The following is a 22,962-nucleotide window of genomic DNA, read 5'->3' on the forward strand; positions in this document are numbered from 1 at the left end:
CACTGTCAAACAGCTCTTGCCATCAGAAAATTCTTCCTGTCGTTTAGCCAGAATCTCCTTTCCTGTTGTGTTTACGATAGCATCCCAATCTCCTCTTCTGGGACTTTTCGTTTTCAATTTCCCCCCCAGTCTCTTTCCAAAGAGAGCACCATCACCTTAAGAGCATCATTCTCTCCAATCCAATCCAATCTGAAAGGAAATTATGTTCCAACCAAAGAAGAATAGCTGAATAAATTATGCGAATACTTGGAATTAGCTAAATTGACTGATTTGATAAGACAAAAACCAAAAAATATAATCCAGAAACAATGTAAATTTTTAAATGATTATTTATGTCGACAAAGATTAAATGTAAAGTATTGGTTGTGTTTCGAATAGATTTATGAATGATTTAGAAAATTTATTGATTAGAATATTTGTGTGAGATTGTATGGGGAAAATACAGAATAACAGATACAATCTTGCTTAAAATGTATATAGGAAGTGCAGTGTAAGCGATGGAGGTCAATCAATGAAATTTTATTCATATTTTCATATTGAGATATTTGTAGAATAAATTTGAGAGAAATTCTTCCAACTTTCCTTCTTCTTTTTCTCTCTATTTTTTCTTTTTTCCTTTCTTCTTTTTTCTCTTTTGTTCTTTTTTTTATTTGTGTTCTTATCTGAAATATGTATGTATGTATGTATTTGCAATATTTTGCTTACATTTTGTAATAATTATGTTAAATAAATTAAATTAATTTTTTTAAAAAAGAGCATCATTCTCTGAATCGACTCCAGATTGGGTGCAAAGTACTTCCTCTCTGCTAGAAGTAAAGAAAACCAGGACTGATTGAAAGGAGTTGGAGCTTAAAGTACAGTGGTGCCTTGGTTTTCAAACGTAATCCATTCCGGAAGACCATTCGAGTTCTGAAACTTTCAAAAACTGAAAACCCAATAGCCGACAGTTAGGCCTCAGGATCTTGCCCTCAGTGGAAGCTGTGTGACATGTTTGACTTCCGAGGCGTGTTCGAAAACCGAAGCATGTACATCCAGGTTTACGACGTTTGAAAACCGAAATGTTCATCAACAGAGACGTTTGAAAAATGAGGTACCACTGTAACTGAGAATATGACTCTGCTGTCACTGTTATGAGTTACTAAGTCTGGGATGGGAAACCTGTGACTCTCCAGCTGTTGTTAAGGCTACAACAGCGTGGTGTACTGGTTAAGAGCAGTAGACTCGTAATCTGGTGAACTGGGTTCGCATCCCCGCTCCTCCACATGCAGCTGCTGGGTGACCTTGGGCCAGTCACACTTCTTTGAAGTCTCTCAGCCCCACTCACCTCACAGAGTGTTTGTTGTGGGGGAGGAAGGGAAAGGAGATTGTTAGCCGCTTTGAGACACCTTTGGGTAGTGATAAAGTGGGATATCAAATCCAAACTCCTCCTCTTCTTCTTCTTCTTCTTCTTCTTCTTCTTCTTCTTCTTCTTCAACTCCCATCAACTCGGCTCATTAACCATGCTGACTGGAAGCTGATGGGAATTGCAGTCCGACAACATCTGAAGGCTCCCCACCCCTTCTCCTAGTAGAAGAGGTAAAAAAAGAGAGAAAAGAATATATAATGTATATTTTAAAAATCTATATTTAAAGGAATATATAATAATAAGTGAATAACAGCGGTGAGCCAGTCGTGGCTGCAGGGTCCTTGCTGGGAAGCGCAGCACCAAAGCTGTTCTGGGCTAATTTCAGACCCCCCCAAGTGTCCCTGTTTTCCAGGGACAGTCCTGGATTTGCAGAAGCTGTCCCAGTTTCTGAGTTGATCCTGGAATGTCCCCCTTTTCCTTAGGATATTGTCAGGGAACTGCCATCAGTGCCAGAGGGAGAGAGCAAGCTCCAGAGGGATCCCAGAGAGCGTCCCGGGATTGGGAGAGGCAGCCCATCTTCTGGGGAAGGGAATCAGCTTAGCTCCAGTGAAGAAGGGGGGCAGATGGGGGAATCAGAGAGGCAGTCACATGACTCCTTGCCAGGGACCAGTGGGGAGAGGAAGGGTCCTCCGCTGCCTACGCCCTCCTTGCGCAGAAGGCTTCCGCGCAGGGAGAGTAGGAGGAGACTGGGCGTCAAAGAACTTCTTTGCTGGAAGAAGTTTAAGAAATTCCCACTGACGGATTCTGCCAGTGATTGAGACAGCCACGAGTGAGTGGTTGTCCGGACAGGAAAGGTTCACTCAGGCAACCCAGCCAAGTGTTGCCACAGGCTTACGCACGAGGAACCCCTAGAACCATTACAGGTGTCTCTGTTTTCATCGGAGAAATGCTGGAGGGTATGGAGTTGTGAAACCCCCAGCCAAGGAGATAAGTAACTATACCACCTTTTGAAGAAGTCTGACGGCAGCCCTGGATAGGGAAGGTTTTTAAAAAATAATAATAATGTTTTATCGTGTTTTTATATACAATCGTATTTTGGATCCCGAACAAATTGGCTCCCGAACGATCAAAACCCAGAAGTGAGTATTTTGGTTTTTGAACGATTTTTGGAAGCCGAACATCCGGCGTGGCTTCCCTGGCTTCCTATTGGCTGCAGAAGCTTCCTGCAGCTAATCAGAAGCCGTGCTTTGGTTTCCGAACGTTTTGGACGTCGAACGGACTTCCGGAATGGATTGTGTTTGACTTCCAAGGTACCACTGTATTTTGGAAGCCGCCCAGAGTGGTTGGGGGTAATCCAGTCAGATGGGTGTGTGTGTGTTAATAATAATAATAATAATAATAATAATAATAATAATAATAATAATAATGGAAGAGGGTGGCCCTATTTTCATCAGAGAAATGTGGGGGGTGGGGTGTGCAATTTGCAACTTTAACCATGCAAGTGTTGGGTTTCTTAAAAATTTTTCCATCAACTTTGCCCATGAGAGGGCAGCACCATCTCAAGGAAAGTAGCGGCAGAGGAAGGAAAGGGGAGATTCAGAGGGAGAAAGGGAGATGGGGAGAGACAGGGAGGGAGAGAAAGAAAGAGAGACTTGGACACGGGTCAAACAGGCATGCCAAGCTCATTCTGCTGTAACTGGGGCACCTCCAAAACCATCCTTGGCCATTTGCTGCTGAGCCTTCAGTCATCATAACCACTAATCTCAGCCTTCCTTCACTTTCCGTTTGCTCTCATCTCACTAGTGTCTCAACAGATGAAACTGATATGTAACTTGGAAAAAGAGACATTGCACATACTTTTGTAAACCAAGAAATCTTCAGTAAAAAAAATGTTTAAATTAAATTACAAAGCAGAGCCCTCCGAGAGCCAAGCAGAGAACACAGAGCAAGTCCTTGCAGAAGGGATGGTAGGGCAGAAGACCTGCGCTGAGAGGTGCCACAACGTGGTGCCCGTGGGCACAGCATCACCCTCGAGGCCTCTGACTGGTGCCTGTGAAGCCCCTGAGCTCCCCACCCACGCTGCCCCCCTTGTTCGTGAGGCGGTGAGGTCGGTGTTAAGTTGTGGGTGAACATATCAGACGACACAGCGACTCTTCAAACAGCTCTTGTTTATTCACAGGCCAGAACAGAACTGGACTGAAGGGTTCAGCCAGCCTGCTTACCGTATTTTTCGCCCCATAAGACGCACTTTTTCCCCTCCAAAAATGAAGGGGAAATCGGGGTGCGTCTTATGGGGCGAATGCCTGCAAGCCTCGCGCGCCCGGCAGGAGGTCCCACCAGGTGCGCGAGGCTTGGGGCGGCAGCCTGTCGCCCGAAGCAGGGGGAGCCCTCGGGAGGGCTCTCCCTGCTTCGGGCAAGTGTCTGCAAGCCTTGCGCACCCGGCAGGAGGTCCCACCGGGTGCGCGAGGCTTGGGGCGGCAGCCTGTCGCCCGAAGCACGGGGAGCCCTCGGGAGGGCTCTCCCTGCTTCGGGCGAGTGTCTGCAAGCCTCGCGCACCCGGCAGGAGGTCCCACCGGGTGCGCAAGGCTTGGGGCGGCAGCGGACTGCTTGCGTGCACCTAGAAGCTTGGAGCGCGCTGAGCTCAGCACGCCCCAAGCTCCTGGTGTAGCGCAGCGATCCGCTAGCCCTGGGAGAGCCCCGCGCCTCTCCCAAGGCTAGCGGACTGCTTGCGCGCACCTAGAAGCTTGGGGCGCGCTGAGCTCAGCGCGCCCCAAGCTCCTGGTGTAGCGCAGCGATCCGCTAGCCCTGGGAGAGCCCCGCGGCTCTCCCAAGGCTAGCGGACTGCTTGCGCACACCTAGAAGCTTGGGGCACGCTGAGCTCAGCACGCCCCAAGCTTCTGGTGTAGCGCAGGGGTCCGCTAGCCCTGGGAGAGCCCCGCGGCTCTCCCAGGGCTAGCGGACTGCTTGCCGGCACGCAGAAGCTTGGGGCGCGCTGACCTCAGCTCGCCCCAAGCTTCTGGATTAGCGCAGGGGTCCGCTAGCCCTGGGAGAGGCGCCCGGCTCTCCCACGCTAGCGGAGACCTTGCCGGCACGCAGAAGCTTGGGGCGCACTGAGCTCTGCACGCCCCAAGCTCCTGGTGTAGCGCAGCGCACCTGGGGGGGAAATAATTTTTTCCCCTTTATTTCCCCCCCAAAAAACTAGGTGCGTCTTATGGGCCGGTGCGTCTTATGGGGCGAAAAATATGGTATATAGAGCTCCATTACAACGCAACTGTAACCACTTTCTGTAACTATCCAATCACTGAATGTCACTTCTATCCCTTATTTGCATATGTGGACCTGACTGAAAACTATCTACAGTATCCCCCTGCTGGCCCAGGGTGAGAACTTCGGTACATAACAGGTGGGTACAATTTTCTCCTTTGGAAAGTGCATAGGAGGAGGAAGATGGAAAAGCGGCGCTCCGTCCCACTTCCCCTTTCAGCTCTATGTGCCTTTCGGGGTTCGGATTAATTCTACCAGATCCAGGTTTTACCAGGGAAAGCAGAGGGTGGGAACATGTGCTTTCTCTCTTTCTGCCTCTGGGAGGGAGGGTGAAGAGACTAGAAGGAGTGATACCCACTGCAACTCACTCAAAAATCCAAATGTGATCCCCGGGCATCAAAAAAGGTTGGTGACAGAAGTGCCTGGCGTGCTCTGGTCTATGGGGTCATGAAGAGTCGGACACGACTAAACGACTAAACAACAACGACAACGACAACAACAATACTGCTTTAAATGCATAGTGCAGATGAGGCCTAAGACTCAATGGCTGACCCAGTTGGCTTCCTAATATGGAGCAGGAAGAGGACGCCATCTTGTTCTCCTTCAACTCAGGCAGCAAAACGTCTTGGGGCTGGGTGACAAAGCAACTTGACTGATCCTGGGTGTTATACAATGTGGGGCTGGGGAGGGGGCTGCCATTTGCTGCCTTGCTTTGACAACAAAATGTACTGGGGTACCCCTGCCAGCATGTTATCCCCAAACAGAGAGAGAACCGCCAACCCGACAACACTCTCCTCACCTTAACAAAACAGCACTCTGCGTGTGCTCATTAATAAATTTAAAAAGGAATCCTCTTATTACTCTGCATGCCTCAAGCAAGTTTTAGCACTCAGGCTGAGAGTACAAATTAGAAAAATTTTGAGAAGGGAGGGAGGAGGGAAAAGAGCTTTCATAATATCATATATTTCCAGCACAGTCTCAGAGGAAGGCTGAGGCTGCAAACACACCATTTCAAGCACATTTGACACCTCCCTCAAAGGTGCTGAGAATTGTAGTTCTGTAAACTAAAGTTCCCATGGCAAAGGAGGAGAGAGAGGCTTCAAACACATGTTGTGTATGCAGCCTTGTAAGAGTTGGGCTTCGGTCTTGAAATGTGTTTCCAAAACCATGGGCTCATTTCTGGCCATGTAGTAGGGTGCCCATCTGCCCTACTTTTACGGAGCCCAATCCTTTACTTGAAAGGCTGCCTAGTGCTAAAGAACAGGAGAGATCAGGAGCCTTGAAGCTACTCATCCAGGTAGCAGAATGAGCAGCCACAGAGGTCCAAGTCCTCTCCAGTAGGGATAAGATGTCTCACATTTCTATTTAGAGCAGGGGTAGGCAAACTAAGGCCCGGGGGCCGGATGCGGCCCAATCGCCTTCTCAATCTGGCCCACGGATGGTCCAGGAATCAGCGTGTTTTTACATGAGTAGAATGTGCCCTTTTATTTAAAATGCATCTCTGGGTTATTTGTGGGGCCTGCCTGGTGTTTTTACATGAGTAGAATGTGTGCTTTTATTTAAAATGCATCTCTGGGTTATTTGTCGGGCACAGGAATTCATTCATATTTTTTTTCAAAATACAGTCCGGCCCCCCACAAGGTCTGAGGGACGGTGGACCGGCCCATGGCTGAAAAAGGTTGCTGACCCCTCATTTAGAGTAATCACATTGGCATTTGCAGCTATTGGCACATGCAGAATTTTGCAAATCCTCTGGCCCACTGAGCCAAGCTTGTCCCCTCAGGGGATCCAAGCAGGCCCATGAGGTCATTTCCTCTCCCCAAACTACGCTCACCTGCCAGTCAGCTGTTGTCACTGAGTTATGACAGCTGATGGGCAGGAGGGCAGAGTTCGGTCCTGCTGGGGTCTGTTTCCCTGCAGGGAACGCACTGGCAAAGCAGACCCCTGATGAGTGGAGGGTTCAATCCTGCTGGGTGGAGGGTTCAATCTTTTCCCTGCATGGTACAGGCTGGCAGGAAGCCTCTCTTCTCCTAACCCCAACTTTGGGAAGCAGGCATAGATGATTCACCCAGCTATCCAACTTGTCCGGTGATGCTGAGGGGGGGAGATAAATATCTGACCCGCCAGGCCAAAATCGTGCCCAATCCCTGCAGTAAGGAGTCTGCTGGACATCAAGTCTCTGTTCAGGGCATGGAGAGAAGATAGCAAGCTATTCATTGGCATGGGATGGGGTTAGTGTGCTGTCTGGATGCTTCTTTCCCTCATCCCTTCCCTCAGTGTTGTTGTGACACGTCTGAGCTGGCTGCGGTGGGTGGGGTGTGTGTAGTTTAGATATCTTGTCCCCCAAAATAGGAGCAGCCACCCTGCCTCCATCTGAGCCATGAGCCTTTTTATTAATTATTATTATTTTTATTATTATTATTATTATTATTATTATTATTATTATTATTAAACTTTGTATACCCACAGGTCTCAGGGCAGTTACAACATCACCACACAGTCAATTTCACAATCCTAGCCAGCTCTACTCAGAAGTACGTCCTGTTGAATTCAGCGGGTCTTGTACCCAAATGAGTGGGGTTAGGACTGCAGTACGAAGCTCTTTTGTTCAGAAAATGAGGGAACATGTGTGTGTGTGTGTGTGTGTGTGTGTGTGTGTGTGTGTGGTGTGTTTCTGAGCATGAGCAGAGTATCTCTAGTATACAGCTAAAAGCTACATACACACAGAGAGAGCTGGGCTTCAGAGGCTTCAGGCTTCGTTGACTCCGTATGTTCTCATTAAGAACAGCCTCAGAATTAAGGAACGTCTCATTTCCTCTCTCATTTTGAAATTCGTTTTGAGAGGAATGAGTTAACCCTCCCCCTCCCCCATTTTCTGTTTACTATAAACCAGTCAAACCTGGTCATCGCTGAACGCTTCTCCGAGCTGAAGGGCTTTTGAAAATCTCTCTTAAGGCCACCCAACAGGTGAAATGGTTTGTGATGAAATATTGCACCAGCCGCCGTCGCTGGCTCCCTTTCCAAAGTCTATCTCTAGGGACCATCCAAGGGGGAAAGAGCAGCAGGTGTAATAGGCCAGCTAAAAATGGCAGACAGGTATTTGTGTGTTATTTCTGTGACCGTGCTGACATAAAATTAAACCTTCCAGAAAAATAAATAAACCCTCGCCAGCTGATATTTGCCGGCAAAGACGGAAAGGCTCTGGTCAAGGCCAGTTTCGTCTTCACAATACTGCCTCCTTCTCTGCAGTCTCATTTCTAAATTGATGTTATAAATAGACTTGCCAACATTTAGCTGGTCCCTTTAGCACACGACCAACACCCATATCTTGATGGGGAACCTATACGTCCCCTAGACATCCCCATCAGACCTGACCATTGGTCATGCTGTCCGGGGCTGATGTGAACTGGAGTCGAACACCATTTTGAGGGCCACTGGTCCTCAGTTCCTGCACTAGAGTTCACCCCAAGCTTTTCCTTTTCCCAGTACTCAGCCTTGTAAGCTGTGATCTCAAACTGGAGACCCACCTCTAAGCATGTGCAGAGTATTTTCCAATCCTCACCAAAGTAGCAGCGAGCAACTCACCGCTCCCTTCCTCCACTCCAGTATCTGAGATTTACGGGCAAAAGCTCCCAAATCAGAAGGCAGAGGTTGAAAACGTCGAGAGCTTTAGCAACTGCGCGGTGCAGTCTGGTTTTTATTTGTGCAATTGATGTGCACGTCTCAAACCGAAAAGGGTTTCTGAGGCTTAGCGATGGGGCCGATTCGAAAACTCAATGAGTGCATTTATTGAAAAGCAAGAGTGATGAATTGGTTTGGATCTGGCGTAGGCCAAACCATTTGGGTTTGTATTACCGGTATATGCTTTTGACTGATTGTCTTTGTAGCGCCGCGAAGCCCTTGGCCATATAATAAAACTTGACTAAATTAAACAACAACAAAAATGTACTATCAAGCTGTGAAGTCATTTGTAATATTCAACGGTCTCTAGAGGTGCGACGCAATTAGGCTGCAGGTAGTTTGTTTGGCTGATCTAGGAATGCTCTCTCTCTCTCTGTATTCCTCTCCCAGAGAGTTGTGCATTTCACAGCTGCACTGCAGGCAGAAATTAAACAGGGGCATCTTTCTCTCCCCCGCCCCCCCAATCTCCATGTAGGGAAAGGGTCCACCTTCTGAAATTTCACCTGGAATGCAGCTGGGAAGGAAACTAAAGCCTGTGCCATACAAACAGGAAGCTGACTCAGGTCGTTGGTCCATCCAGCAGAGCTTTCTCTGCACCAGGGATGGAGCACTGGCGGTCCTCTGGATACTGCTGACTACAACCCCCACCAGACCCTCCAAGTGTCCCTATTTTCCAGGGACAGTCCCGGATTTACGGAAGCCATCCCAGTTTCTAATTTGATCCCCAAATGTTCTGCTTCTCCTTAGGACGTCCCTGTTTTCATCAGAGATATATTGGAGGGTGTGGAGTTATGCGACCCCCGAGCCAAGGAGATAAATAACTCTACAACCTTTAGAAGACATCTGAAGGGCACACCTGTACAGGGAAGTCTTTTAATGTTTTATCATTTTATATATTTATAAGTTAGAAGCTGCCCAGAATGACTGGGGCAAGCCGGTTCAGATGGGTGGGGTATAAACAATAAAATTATTATTATCATTATGGAATAAAAGGTAAAGACCCCTGACAATTAAATCCAGTCGCAGACGACTCTGGGGTTGCAGCGCTCACCTCGCTTTACTGGCCGAGGGAGCCGGCGTTTGTCCGCAGACAGTTTTTCCGGGTCATGTGGCCAGCATGACTAAGCCACTTCTGGTGAAACCAGAGCAGCGGTACCTATTTATCTGCTTGCATTTTGACGTGCTTTCGAACTGCTAGGCTGGCAGGAGCTGGGATAGAGCAACAGGAGCTCACCCCATCCTGGGGATTCGAACTGCCGACCTTCTAATCAGCAAGCCCAAGAGGCTCAGTGGTTTAGACCACAGCGCCACCCGCGTCCCATCTATCATTATGGAATACGACGTATCTATTTTCATCGGAGAAATGTTGGAAGATATGCCCCACCATCCCTGTCTGGGGTTGATGGAGACTGGAGTCCTGCAACGTTTGGATGGCCACAGATTCCCTAATTTCCAATTTGCGCACTGTTTCACAGCAACTCTTCAAGATTTCAGACTGAGGCCGTTCCCAGCCCTCCCGGAGGACGCCAGGGACTGAACCTAGGACTCCTGGCATGCAGAGCACGTGATGCACCTCTAGGCTGTGAGCCTTCTCAGCTACAGAACATCTGAGCCTGCCGTATACCTAGTCAAGACAGTCTCTTCATCTGATCCTGCCGATCCTAACCGAGTGGGCATTGTGCTATGTGCTGCAACACTTTGTGGCCTTAAAGGGGGATTAGACAAATTCATGGAGGCTATCAATGGATACGAGTCTTGACTGCTATGTTCTACTTCCTCTGTCAGAGGCATTTTGCCTCCAAATGACAGCTGCTGGGAATCACCAGTGGGTATAGGCACTGCTGAACTCTGGCCCTTCAATACAGGCATCTCATAAGCATGTGGTTGGTCACTATGAGAACAGGGAGCTGGACTAGGCGGGCTCTTCTCTGGAGGGCAGGACTTGAACCATTGACTTGGGATCCCTTCCAACTTTACAATTCTATGATTCTGATCTTACTGGGGTGTCTGTATCTCTGTAGATATACAAACTAATCAACACGGTTGCTGGCGGTTTGGGGTTTTCCCTTGGGACAAGTGGCTACGGGGACTTTCATGCTGAGCTTCTGAATTTTAAAAATGTACTACTCCACTGGGTTAAGGGCAGCCTTTGCCAAAGAACTGGAGATTGGCAAGTGAAGCTCTGGATCCAGCCCAAGGATTTACTTTTCCCTTCAGGCTGGCACAAGGCAAGCCTGGTCTCACACCTTCATATAAATTCTTTGAGAAAGTCCGAAGGTGGGCTTCCGAAGGAGGCAAGGTGAGGCAGCTAGAATCACAGTCTTGTACACAAGGGTCATCTAGTCCAACCCCCTGCAGTATAGGAATCATTTGCCCAACATGGGGCTCGAACCCATAACCCTGAGATTAAGAATCTCATGCTCTACCAGCTGCACTATGGTGGACGCCCCCATCAAGCACGGCAGACAAAACTGATCTGACTCCCTATTATTTATGTGTATTAAAACATAGACACTTTGTCACTTGCAAAAGATGCTCAACCAGGCGTGGTGATGTGGAGGGGGGGAGACGAGGGACAAAAAACACAATTAAAAATCAATGCAATTAAAAGCCAGCTTAAAACATTAAACGAGAACAGAGCAGAACCTTGAGCGGGAGGAAGACAGGAGCTCAATCAATACCAGATCAATCAATCTGGGGGAGCAATTAATACTGGAAGCACATCCCATATGGCCACAGCCCAGCGGGAAGTTCTCCTGCACAAGCTCCATTGAAATGACTGGGAGCTGTGCAAGAGCACAATTTGCTCGGGTGAGGCTAACCTGGGAGATGGATCGGGACCCTCTGTTCAGAAGTGGGAGGCAGAAAGCAGTGCTCCGATTTCCCCTCCCAGATTCCAGGCGCTGCAGAAAGTCACCCTGGGATTCAAGATGGGCAGGATGCAACCGGGATACATCATTTTAAAAATAAAAGACTGGATGTGGCAGATCTGAAGCCTGCTTGTGAGTCATACCGTCTGCCCCAAGGGCTCTTGTCTTTAACCTACACCCAGAGCAGCTTTGCACATTTTCAAAAGGTACTCCCCTTTCCTTCTTTTATCGTTGTTTTTAATCGAAATGTTTTCACGGAGACAAAGGTATAGATAACGTCTCTGTTTTCAGGTCAGCTGCTTTGAACCTTCCCAGACCAAGGACGCAGCCTTGTCCTTGAAAACAGCTTCTGGAGTCCGCCCCTGACTCAGATTAGGAACTTCTCTTTCCTCCTTGCCAAGCATCATCTTGGAACAACAACACGACCCCAACCCCCCAGCTTTCACATCCTAAAAGCAAGCTCCGGCCACAAGACCCTGGGGACATCGGCACCCTCCTCGCTCCCGACCTACCTGCAGCCGTTCTTCCCAGGATGCTGGCCTAAACTGGGCAAGGCAGAGGCAGAGCGCAATCTTCTCTAGGACGCTGTTGCCAACTTTGGAGCTCTGCGCTGAGTTTCCAAGTTTGCCAGGCAGGCAGGCAAGGGGTTAAGGCAGGGCTCGTCGGCTCCAGTGGTGGCACCTGTCAGTGGGAGGGAGCTAGTGGAGAGAGGGAGAGAGGGAGAAAGAAAAGAGCGAGGGACTGGAGTGAGTTTTGCCAGAGTCTCCGGCAAAGCAGGGAGCAGACAGGAGGCAGCCCCATGGAGCTCTCCAACTGCAGAGGTTGAGACAGTGGGGCTCGTTCCTGCTTCCCTTTCTTCCTGTTTTGCCCATCCATGCCTGGCTGGATAGAGGCGGCCAGATGGAAGCTGGAAAGGGGAGATCCTAGGAAGCCAGAGGCCAGATTATAAACAGCAGCAGCAGCAGCAGCAAGGAAGCACAACAGATTTAGCCAGATATCGATAAGAGGAGGGGAAAGGAGGAGGAGAGGCTGAAAAGAAAATGCAGTTGACACGGTGCTGTTTCATATTCCTCATCCAAGGGAGCATCTATCTGCTGGTGAGTGAGCAACGGACAAGGGAAAGGGGAGGTTGCGGGGGGGGGGGGAGAGAATAAGGATCGTGGCATGCCCTTGGCGGTGCCTGAGAGCAAAGGGGCGGCTTGTGCAAAGCGCTGCTTGAAATTAGTATGTTCCAGCAGTTTGGCGGTCTGCTGCCTCCGCGTAGCACTTCTTAGCATGCACCGGGCTTTGCCTGGGCTTAACAATTGTCCTCGCATCAACTTTGCCAAGGCAGGGTCGGGGCACAGGAGATTTGGGAGGGGGGATCCAAAGGACATCTAGTCCAACCCCACAAGGCAGGGCTACCCATCCACCTGCCTATCAATTAAGGTTGCCATTTTCCTTTTCTTTAAGGTCCTGATCTAGGGTTGTAAACAGGTGCCTGGTTAAGAAAAGCGTCACCTGCCAAATCTCTTCCTTAATTGCTTGTCTGTTTGAATCTCTCATTGCTTGTTCGTTTAAATTGGTTAACCACCCCGGAGGAGAGTTCTCCGGGCAACGTGCAATAAAAGTTCAAAACGAGTTATTAAAAAAAAAAGACAAGGAATGCAGTAAAAAATATACCGCAATAAAACACAAAACAGCTCAGATTTTTAAAGATGAGAAATAAATCCTAACTCCTCCATTTGAGCGTACCTAGTCATTCAGAATGCTTGAACAGTCTTATAAAGCTATCTGATCACTTTTTATCTCATTCTGGGATCGGATTCTGCTCAATAGCAGCTTTGTGGCTTTATGTCAGGATGTAGTTAAATGCACTACAGGGAGGAGAAACAGAAAAAGATAAAGAGAGAGAGAGAGAGAGAGAGAGAGAGAGAGAGAGGACAATTTGGCTACCCCTGGAACAAACACAAATACACCTTGAAGAGGCAAACAGGTTGCACCACCCAAATAAATAAGCAATTCTAGCTGGCTCAAATAGGCGAGCCAGGCTGCAAGTAAGGAAACCACAACAAGACAGGGGGAGAAAGCTGTATCACATATTCATTCACAGTGTTATGTACTGAGTTGAATAGGATTCAAACTGCAGCAGTCTGATTGGTCCTAGAACAATAGGATCCAAATTGCAGCAGTCTGATTAGTCCTAGAACAATAGGATTCAGAATGCAGCAGTCTGATTGGTCCTAGAACAATGCAGCAGTATGATTGGTTGGCAGGAACCACCCAATCCTGCTCCAGATAGAAGTGAATCCACAACCTGATTGGCTTACAGTAGAATTCCGGAATTAGCCAATCATGTGCAGCCCATTGTGTAAATAGTGTATATAAAGCAGATACTGTGAGGGGACTTTCATTCATTCCTCCTCACCACTATGAGCTGAATAAAGAGCATGAAATCACTTTGCGACTCCGAGTATATTTCACTGGCGACGAGGGTGGGATCCCGCTGAGCTGACTGCCACACACAGCACCGCAGCACCGCCACCTGCCGCACCGCTGCCTCGCACCGTGTATCCAGGCTTCAGCTCCGGGACACAAGGAACTCAGAATGGCAACCGACAGCAGCTTCTCACCGTTCAACCCAGCATCTGGAGACTGGGAAGCGTACGCCTCCCGTTTCACCTTCCTCCTAGAAGCCAAAGGGGTCACCGACGAAGAAGACGCCAAGAAGAGGGCGATATTCTTCAGCGTCTGCGGAGAGGAGACGTTTGAAATCGCCCGGGCTCTCCTTGCGCCTGAAGACGTCGCTACTGTTCCATACAAAACAATAATGGAACAGCTGAAGGGGCACTTTTCGCCGCAGCCCTCAGTGGTGGCTCGTCGAAATGCCTTCTACGCAAAGCGACAAGCCCCTGGGGAAACCATAACTGGGTTTGTGACCTCTCTCCGCCAAGCCGCCCGGTTCTGCAACTTCTCAGAGCTGGAGAACATGCTTCGTGACCGCCTCGTCGGTGGCCTGAAGGATGAGAAGCTGCAACGACGCCTCTACGCTAAGAAGGACCTAACGTTCCAGGTCGCTCTGGAGGAGGCCCTGGCAACGGAAGCTGCCGAGAGGTCGACGCAAGAGGCACGGCCGAGCCTTCCATCCCAACCGAGGGTCCACCATGAAGACCTCACCGACGACTCAGGATCCGACAGGGAGGAGGTGCACCGAGTACAGCAGCGCACTCAAGCAGCGCACAGACCACAGCTGCCTCGACGAGAAGGAGGAAACTGTGCAAGCTGCGGGGAGAGTCACGAGAGGAGGACCTGCCGTTTCCGCAACGCAGAGTGCAGGCAGTGCAGAAAATCGGGACACATCGCCCGGGTGTGTCGGGCTCGGCCCACCCGACACCAGGCATCAGATGACCAACCCAAGAGCCCCAGGTCCCGGGGCCCAACGCACCAAGGCAACTCGACGGAGCTCACAGACTGCCAGGTATACCAGTTGCCCCACCCCAACGTAGAGAAAATTTATGTAGAGGTACAGATAGAGGGGGCCCCATGCCGCATGGAGCTTGACACGGGTTCAACTCTATCCATAATCTCGGCAAAGACCTTAAGGAAACTGTGTCCTACTGGGGGTCCCAAACTCAGGCCGGCCCCATTCACCCTCCGGGACTTCCAGAAACGTAAGGTCCCCACAATGGGGGTGGGGAGCTTCAGGGTGCAATACCGAGGGCGGACGCGGCAACTAGACTTGCTTGTGGTCAAGGGCCCCTACATTAGCTTACTGGGATTGGCATGGTTTGGACCACTGGGGCTAGCTGTCACCGGGGTGAACCACACTAGCTTACAAGTGGACGTGGACGCCATATGCAAGGAATTTCCAGGGGTTTTCGACGGGAAATTGGGACAGTATACGGGCCCCCCCATTGCGCTACAGCTTGACCCCGCAGTACGACCGGTCAGGCTCAAGGCCCGCCGGGTCCCGTTCGCCTTGAAACCCCGTATAGATGAGGAATTGGACCGACTCGTGGAGCAAGGAGTGCTGGAGCCGGTGCCTAATGCCCCCTGGGAAACTCCAATCGTCACACCCGTCAAGCCTAATGGTTCGGTCCGCATCTGCGCAGACTACAAATGTACCATAAACAAGGCCCTCACGGCCCACGCATACCCAGTGCCAGTGGTCAGCCATGTCCTTGCCACCCTGGCTGGGTCGAAAATTTTTGGCAAGCTGGACTTGGCCCAAGCATATCAACAGCTGCCAGTAGATGAGGCCACAGCAGAGGCACAGACGATTGTGACACACAGAGGAGCGTTCAGGGTAAAGCGGCTGCAATTCGGGGTCAGCGTGGCACCAGGCATATTCCAGAATTTAATGGACTCTCTCCTCAAAGGGATTCCTGGTGTCACCCCCTTCTTCGATGATGTGTTGATTGCCGGGCCCACACCAGAGGAGTTTGAGGACCGCCTCCGCACCGTTCTGCACCGTTTCCAGACGGCGGGTCTCAAGGTGAAGCGGGAAAAATGTCTACTAGGAGTGCCTCAGGTGGACTTTCTGGGATTTATGGTGGACGCAGAAGGGGTCCACCCGACTGGGGACAAGGTACGGGCCATTTGTGATGCTCCAGCGCCCAAGAGCAAGACTGAACTTCAGGCCTTCTTGGGACTATTGAACTTTTACCATTCCTTCCTTCCCCACAAGGCGGCGGTAGCGGAGCCCCTACACAGACTCCTGGACAAGCGGGCCCCTTGGGTGTGGGGCCAGCGCCAGGAGGCCGCATTCCAGGCAGTCAAGGACTTGCTTGTCTCAAACTCTGTCTTGGCACACTTCGACGAGAGGCTGCCAGTGGTGCTAGCATGCGACGCCTCACCCTATGGCATTGGCGCTGTCCTGGGGCACCAACTCTCGGATGGAAGAGAGGTACCGGTGGCGTACTTTTCCCAGACACTCAACGCAACCGAGCGGAACTACTCGCAAATTGACAAGGAGGGTCTGGCAATCGTGAAGGGAGTAAAAAAATTCCATGATTTCTTGTATGGGCGGCCCTTCACCGTGGTGACTGACCACAAGCCGTTGCTTGGCTTGTTTGCCCCCGAAAAGCAGACCCCCCAAGTGCTGTCTCCTCGGGTCCTCAGGTGGTCAATTTTCCTTGCCAGCTACCAGTATGCACTGATTCACCGACCTGGGAAGGCGATGGGCCATGCGGACGCCCTCAGCAGGCTACCACTGCCGGAAACAGGCCCTGACCCAGCACCTGCACAAGAGGTTATGAGCCTGGAGCTGCTTCCCGACCGCCCCATTCAGGCACAAGAAGTTGCACACCATTCCAAGAAAGATAGGGTCATCTCCCGGGTCCTGGACTGGGTGTGGAGGGGATGGCCCAGCGGCAGCCCCGGGCCAGAATTCGCCGGCTACACAACCCGCAAACATGAACTGTCGGCGCACAAGGGGTGCCTGTTATGGGGAAGCAGAGTCGTTGTTCCCCAGCCCCTCCGCAAAAGGGTCCTCACAGCCCTACACGAGACACATCCAGGGGTAGTAAGAATGAAGGCCCTTGCCAGGAGTTATGTGTGGTGGCCGGGGATCGATGGAGAGATAGAGGCCTGGGTCAAACACTGCCAGGCCTGCCAAGAATCCCGCCCAGATCCCCCAAGGGCCCCAGTCCAGTCCTGGGAGTCCGCCCGAGCACCATGGTCACGCCTGCATGTGGATTTCGCTGGCCCCTTTCAGGGGAAAACATTCTTCATAGTGGTGGACTCCTACACCAAATGGCTGGAAGTCGCACTGGTACCGTCCACTTCCACGTCCGCAGCCATCCGGGTACTACGCAGGCTGTTTGCAACCCACGGGCTCCCTGACACTCTCGTCTCAGACAACGGGACTGCATTTACGTCAGGAGAATTCCAAACCTTCACAGCACAGAACGCCATCCGCCACATCCGTTCGGCACCGTTCCACCCTGCCACCAATGGCCAAGCAGAACGCATGGTGCGGACCACCAAGGACACCCTTCGCCGCATGACGCAAGGGGACTGGGAGTACCGCCTTGCCACATTCCTTCTAGCACAGCACAGCACCCCCAGCTCAACAACCGGCCGGAGCCCCGCTGAACTACTAATGGGTCGGCGCCTTGCAATCAGATTGGACCGCCTTCACCCCGATAGAGCTCAGGATGAGGTAGTGGTGGGGGAAGGCAGGAACCCCCGGACCTTCGAGGCCCAGGACCCAGTGTACGCAAAGAATTTTGGGGCAGGCCCAGCATGGGTACCCGCCACAGTCACCAGGGTCACTGGCCCAGTGTCGTACGAGGTGCTAACGGATGGGGGGCAATGCTGGCGCCGCCACTGCGACCAGATACGGCGACGATTCCCGGGAGAAACCCAGGAGGAGAACATGTCAGAGGAGTCCCAAGGGAACAGCGGGGCAGTGAGGCCCATAGAGCAGGAGGGGCCAGCAGGAGAGGCAGAATCAGTAAATACAGAGAGGACCCGTGAGGCCGAAAGGACACCAGAACCAGAACCACGACTGAGCGAGCCGGTTGCACCAGACCAAACAACCCCATCACAGCCAGCATCCTTGGAACACGAGCCAGAACCGGGAGCCCGGACCAGGGAACACCCCAGGCCGCAACGCACACGTAGGCCGCCGGCATACCTTGAGGACTATGAATGCGACCTCCCGGGCAGGACTGGAACTTAGAGGGGAGGGGTGTTATGTACTGAGTTGAATAGGATTCAAACTGCAGCAGTCTGATTGGTCCTAGAACAATAGGATCCAAATTGCAGCAGTCTGATTAGTCCTAGAACAATAGGATTCAGAATGCAGCAGTCTGATTGGTCCTAGAACAATGCAGCAGTATGATTGGTTGGCAGGAACCACCCAATCCTGCTCCAGATAGAAGTGAATCCACAACCTGATTGGCTTACAGTAGAATTCCGGAATTAGCCAATCATGTGCAGCCCATTGTGTAAATAGTGTATATAAAGCAGATACTGTGAGGGGACTTTCATTCATTCCTCCTCACCACTATGAGCTGAATAAAGAGCATGAAATCACTTTGCGACTCCGAGTATATTTCACACAGGCAACCTGGTCCTGGGGAAAGAGGTGCTTGCAAGTGGCAAGCTATCAGATCCTAAGTACAAACAAAATCCATCCTGCAAGTTTCCCCGAAGGAAACTGGAAGGCCACCAAACAAACTAGCTCTACTTATGGCAATCCCTTATGGGGCGAGGAAGGCAGAACTCAAGGGAGTGAAGATTCCTCCCAAATCCAATGGGGACACAAAGGGCGGCAGATGAAGAGAAAATAATAAGAGATGGTTGAGGTCACCCAAGTGAGCTTTCCTGACGATGGAAAGATCTGAACACAGGTCCAGAGTCTGTGCCGAACCTAATCGACTCTGGGCTGGTAGCAAATGATCATTTCTGCCCCCCCACCCCCTGCAAGATGGGCAGGTTCCCCACTGACCCCTGTTTAAAACGGTTGCCAAAACTTACAAAAACTAATTAGCAAATCAGGCCTTGTAAACGGCACGGGTTTTTAAAAATGCTGCAGCAGGCTTAAGAAGCTTTGTTTCCCTATCAAGCAGAGAAGAGGCTTTTTCCCCCGGTCACGCTATCCCAATGCATGTCTGCAAGGTTCTGGTTGTTGTTGTTGTTGTTTAATCCTTTGCCCGGGGCTCTGGAGCTGTGTATTCAAGAGGCACTGCTCACCTTTTGGTTGGCAGGAAGGGTCTAAGAGAAGACCTCTGCTTGGATGCCCAGAAGGCGACTTCTTAGATCATTGTTATCATCCCCCCGGAGGAAAAAACAAACACGGATTCTGAGATTTTGCATGCAGCATTTATATTTAAGAACCTGGCAGGGTGGGGTGGCATAGAAGGGTGAATAACAATTGATTTCCAGCGGGGAGCGAGCGGCAAAGGTGCCCGACACAGACACACCCTCCATTTAATCTCCGAGCCCATTGAAAAACAGAAGTTATCTCACTGGAATTGTGGGTGGCCCAGGTAGCAAACCTCATCTCCTGGAGAAGACACTAGGAACTCTTCCCACTGCCCTTTGGGGTACACAGAGCTCCTACCAGCTCCCCCACTAATCATTTTGTTGTTCTCTGAACAGAGGGGAGGGGGGAAAACCCCACACATTTCATGTCCACACAGAAACAAGCCCAGAGTTTTCTTTGGCAGCAGAGTGCCCTTAATCCCTGCCGAACTGGCGTAGAAACATCTTCCTCCAAATACTGTGGGCATGGGGGCTGGCAGCTGGTCTGAACCGGGTGGCTTTGTCACTGTGCTTGCTTCTCGCCTGGTTTCTTCCCCATCCAGCCACCCCACCCCTCATAATGTATTTTCCTTCCTCTCTTAAAATAATAATAATAAATGGTTACTCCCTATGCCAGTCAATGGGGCACTTAAAAATCCGTCTGCACGTCAAGAAATCAAATTAGGATGGTTCTGCGGTCTTCTCCTCTCTACTTAAAAAGGCGGTTGTGTTTGTTTGCGTTAATTACAGAACTCAGAGTCGTCAGGCACCAGGGGTTGGTTGCCTATTACGGTGAAGCAGAGGTTGGAAAGCTTTGGCCCTCCAGCTGAGCTACAACTCCCATCAGCCCTGGCAAGCATAGCCAATGGCCAAGGATTTTGGGAGTTATAGTCCAACAATAGCCAAAGGGCCTAGAGGCTTCCCCATCCCTACAATAAACATACAAAGCCTGCCTTGTCCTCTGGTACATTTGGTCCAGTATCATCTGTTCTGACTAGCTCAGGGAGTGATGTTTCCTTTTCCCTGGGGAGGAATTGTGGTGATCCAAAATTCTTAGGCTACAATTCCCATCGCTCTCGATCATTGGCCGTGGTGCCGGGACCTGATGGGAGTTGTAGTCCAGCCATATCGGGGAGGGCCACTGGTTCCTCCCAATCCCTGTCCTGTACACCTTACCTGCCTCATATTGAACCTTAATCCAATTAGCAAAGTACCGTCTCTACCAACTAGCATTCGCTCTTCAGAATTTCAGGTGGGAGACATTCCCAGCCCAGTACCCTCCAGCATTCCTCAGATGAAAATAGGGACATATACGGCATGATGAATGAACTGTATTAGTTGATAAAGAGAGATTAACTCTACAGTGGTACCTCGGGTTACAAACACTTCGGGTTACAGACTCCGCTAACCCCGAAGTCGTACTTCGGGTTAAGAACTTTACCTCAGGATGAGAACAGAAATCGCGCAGCGGGAGGCCCCATTAGCTAAAGTGGTACCTCAGGTTATGAACGGTTTCAGGTTAAGAACGGACCTCCGGAACGAATTAAGTACATAACCAGAGGTACCACTATATTTGATCAATTGGGAAATGGTTAAATAAAAGTCCAAGCAGGAACTGAACATGCGCAGTCAATGGAAAGAGAGAATGGATGGGAAAGTATTAGAAATTAAGGAAATGTACTTTATTGCAAGCAGCAAAGGAGGGAGGGGAAAGAAGCATCTTGAAAGGGGGTGTGTGGAAAGTCCATTTTAAAATATGTGTTAAATTTGAATTGATTTCATGTTAATCTGTTTAAAAATTGGGAAATTAATAAAAATTAATAGGCAAAATCATGGAAAATAGGGACATGTTCTACATCAGTGTGCCCAGTCCCTTGCATCTTCCCCCTCTGAGGCTGGGGCAGGGATTCAGTTGCAGCAGCTGAATGAAGGAAGCCAGAGTGAAGTGATCAGCAATCCCTTGGTGCCCCTCACAGTCATGGCGACGGCCTTGCAGACAGGCCCTGCCCACTCACCACTTTCTTGATGGGAGACTGACCAACTGAGTAGTAATAATAATAATAAATAATAATAATAATAATTTATTTATACCCCGCCCATCTGGCTGGGCTTCCCCAGCCACTCTGGGCAGCTTCCAACAAAATATTAAAATACAGTAATGCATCAAACATTAAAAGCTTCCCTAAACAGGGCTGCCTTCAGATGTCTTCTAAAAGTCTGGTAGTTGTTCTTCTCTTTGACATCTGGTGGGAGGGCGTTCCACAGGGCAGGCGCCACTACCGAGAAGGCCCTCTGCCTGTAGTAGTGGGGAAACAGCGGGAAACTTTCTTCGGGGCATTGGAGTGACCCGGATCTTGTTTTTTCATAAAAACAGGAAGTGACGCCATATTGAGTGTGGCAGGATGGGGGTGGGGAGCAGGAGGCATAGAGCTAAGAGACATGTTAGAAGGATGTACGGATCTGAACTTCCAGTAACACGTTGAAATGTTGGACTGAAGGGAAGGCCCCTTGGGAATTCGGGCTCCACGTGAAGCAAGTGAGAAGCAGGGTTTTCGTGACGGTCCTGACATTTTCAGGGAAGTTGGAGGGCATGCAGCCTTGCCTGGAGATACTAGGGACTGGACCGCAAGGCTTTCTGCGTGCCCCCTTCGCTGATTCAGAAATACCCATGTAATAAGAGCTCCAGCTCCTAGTTTATATACAGTGGTACCTCGGGTTACAGACGCTTCAGGTTACAGACTCTGCTAACCCAGAAATAGTACCTCGGGTTAAGAACTTTGCATCAGGATGAGAACAGAAATCCCGCTCCGGCGGCATGGCAGCAGCAGGAGGCCCCATTAGCTAAAGTGGTGCTTCAGGTTAAGAACAGTTTCAGGTTAAGAACAGACCTCCAGAACGAATTAAGTTCTTAACCTGAGGTACCACTGTAGAGCCTTCTTACTTTCCCAGATCTCGGGGCGAGGCCCTATGTTTGGTGCCCTCTCTCATACACGTGCAGTGAGTTACCACATAAAGGAGGATCTTTATAGGAGAGGACAGTCCTTTGCATTGGAATTTTCCCATCTTTGCCTGCTTCTAGAATTTAGAATCAGTTGGGAGGGATCTTGGAGGTGATCGAGGCCAACCCACCCTGATCAATGTTGGATCTACCACACAGGATCCCTAATAGGATGACCGCCTAGCCTCTGCTTAAATATTCTTGGTGAAGAAGAACCCGACGTCTCCTGCTCCACCGTCAAATAACTCTTACAACTAGGAAGCCTGACACTCCACGCCATGCAAAGAATCATGGGAACTGTAGTTTTCCCCCTTACAGAGCTTCAAATTCCCAGGAACCTTCGCAAACGACAGTTCCCAGGATTCTTGCGGGAAGTAATGTGCTTTAAATGTGCGTCAAACAATCCTTCGAATTTATGGTGCATGTCTGCCCAATGTTTAGTTGAAATCTGCTTACCTGAAAGGTGATCTAATTCCAGAAGGCTGTTAGTTGTTATCATTTAATCTGGCACTTACGATTCTGTATTCTGGTTCATCTAAACAAACAGATACAAAGAAGCCTGAAGAGAGAGAGGTGTTGATCATTCTATAGTATTTTGTATGATTGTTCAGCAGTATTGATTCTTTGGGGGGGGCAATTTCATGAAAATAAACTGACACCCCATGTGGTTGGCAGCTATAGTTCCCATTTCCCAGCTGTGGACACTGAGGGCGTTGGATTTCCATCAGCCCCAGCTAACATGGCGAATGGTAAAGGATTACCGGTATGTAGTCCCAACAACATCTGGAGGGCCATGCTGAGCAGAGCTTTTTGTAAGAAAAAGAAAAAAGGTTGGCTTTCTTTTCACCCTAATGAAGTTTATTTTTTTAATGCATTTTCCAAAATTTGATACATACTTTTGCATTCTGGTCAGTGACCAAAATCAATCAATCAATTAAATTAAATTAAGATATATACCACTTACAGTTACCTTTAAACATTTCATATCTCAAGACTTCCCAGTCCATCAGCTTCTCAGTCCAGTTAATTCTTTAAACTATGCAGCAGCAATTAAATTGCAGCAGCAATTAAAA

General features: G+C 49.8%; 1 protein-coding gene and 1 long non-coding RNA gene across 2 annotated transcripts in view; both read left to right on the forward strand.

Moving 5' to 3' along the window:
* Nucleotides 1–22,962, forward strand: part of LOC309516099 — a 131,894-nt gene that overhangs the window by 67,646 nt on the left and 41,286 nt on the right. The gene's annotated exons all lie outside the window — the stretch shown is intronic.
* Nucleotides 11,914–22,962, forward strand: part of NXPH3 (neurexophilin 3) — a 38,041-nt gene continuing 26,992 nt past the window's right edge. The window contains exon 1 of the mRNA XM_082194534.1: nt 11,914–12,257. Within this exon, the coding sequence (XP_082050660.1) occupies nt 12,201–12,257 (57 nt within the window). The 5' untranslated portion in view covers nt 11,914–12,200. The remainder of the gene's footprint in view (nt 12,258–22,962) is intronic.

Source organism: Podarcis vaucheri (genome assembly GCF_965113315.1).
Source record: "Podarcis vaucheri genome assembly, chromosome: 13".
Taxonomy (NCBI): Eukaryota; Metazoa; Chordata; class Lepidosauria; order Squamata; family Lacertidae; genus Podarcis; species Podarcis vaucheri.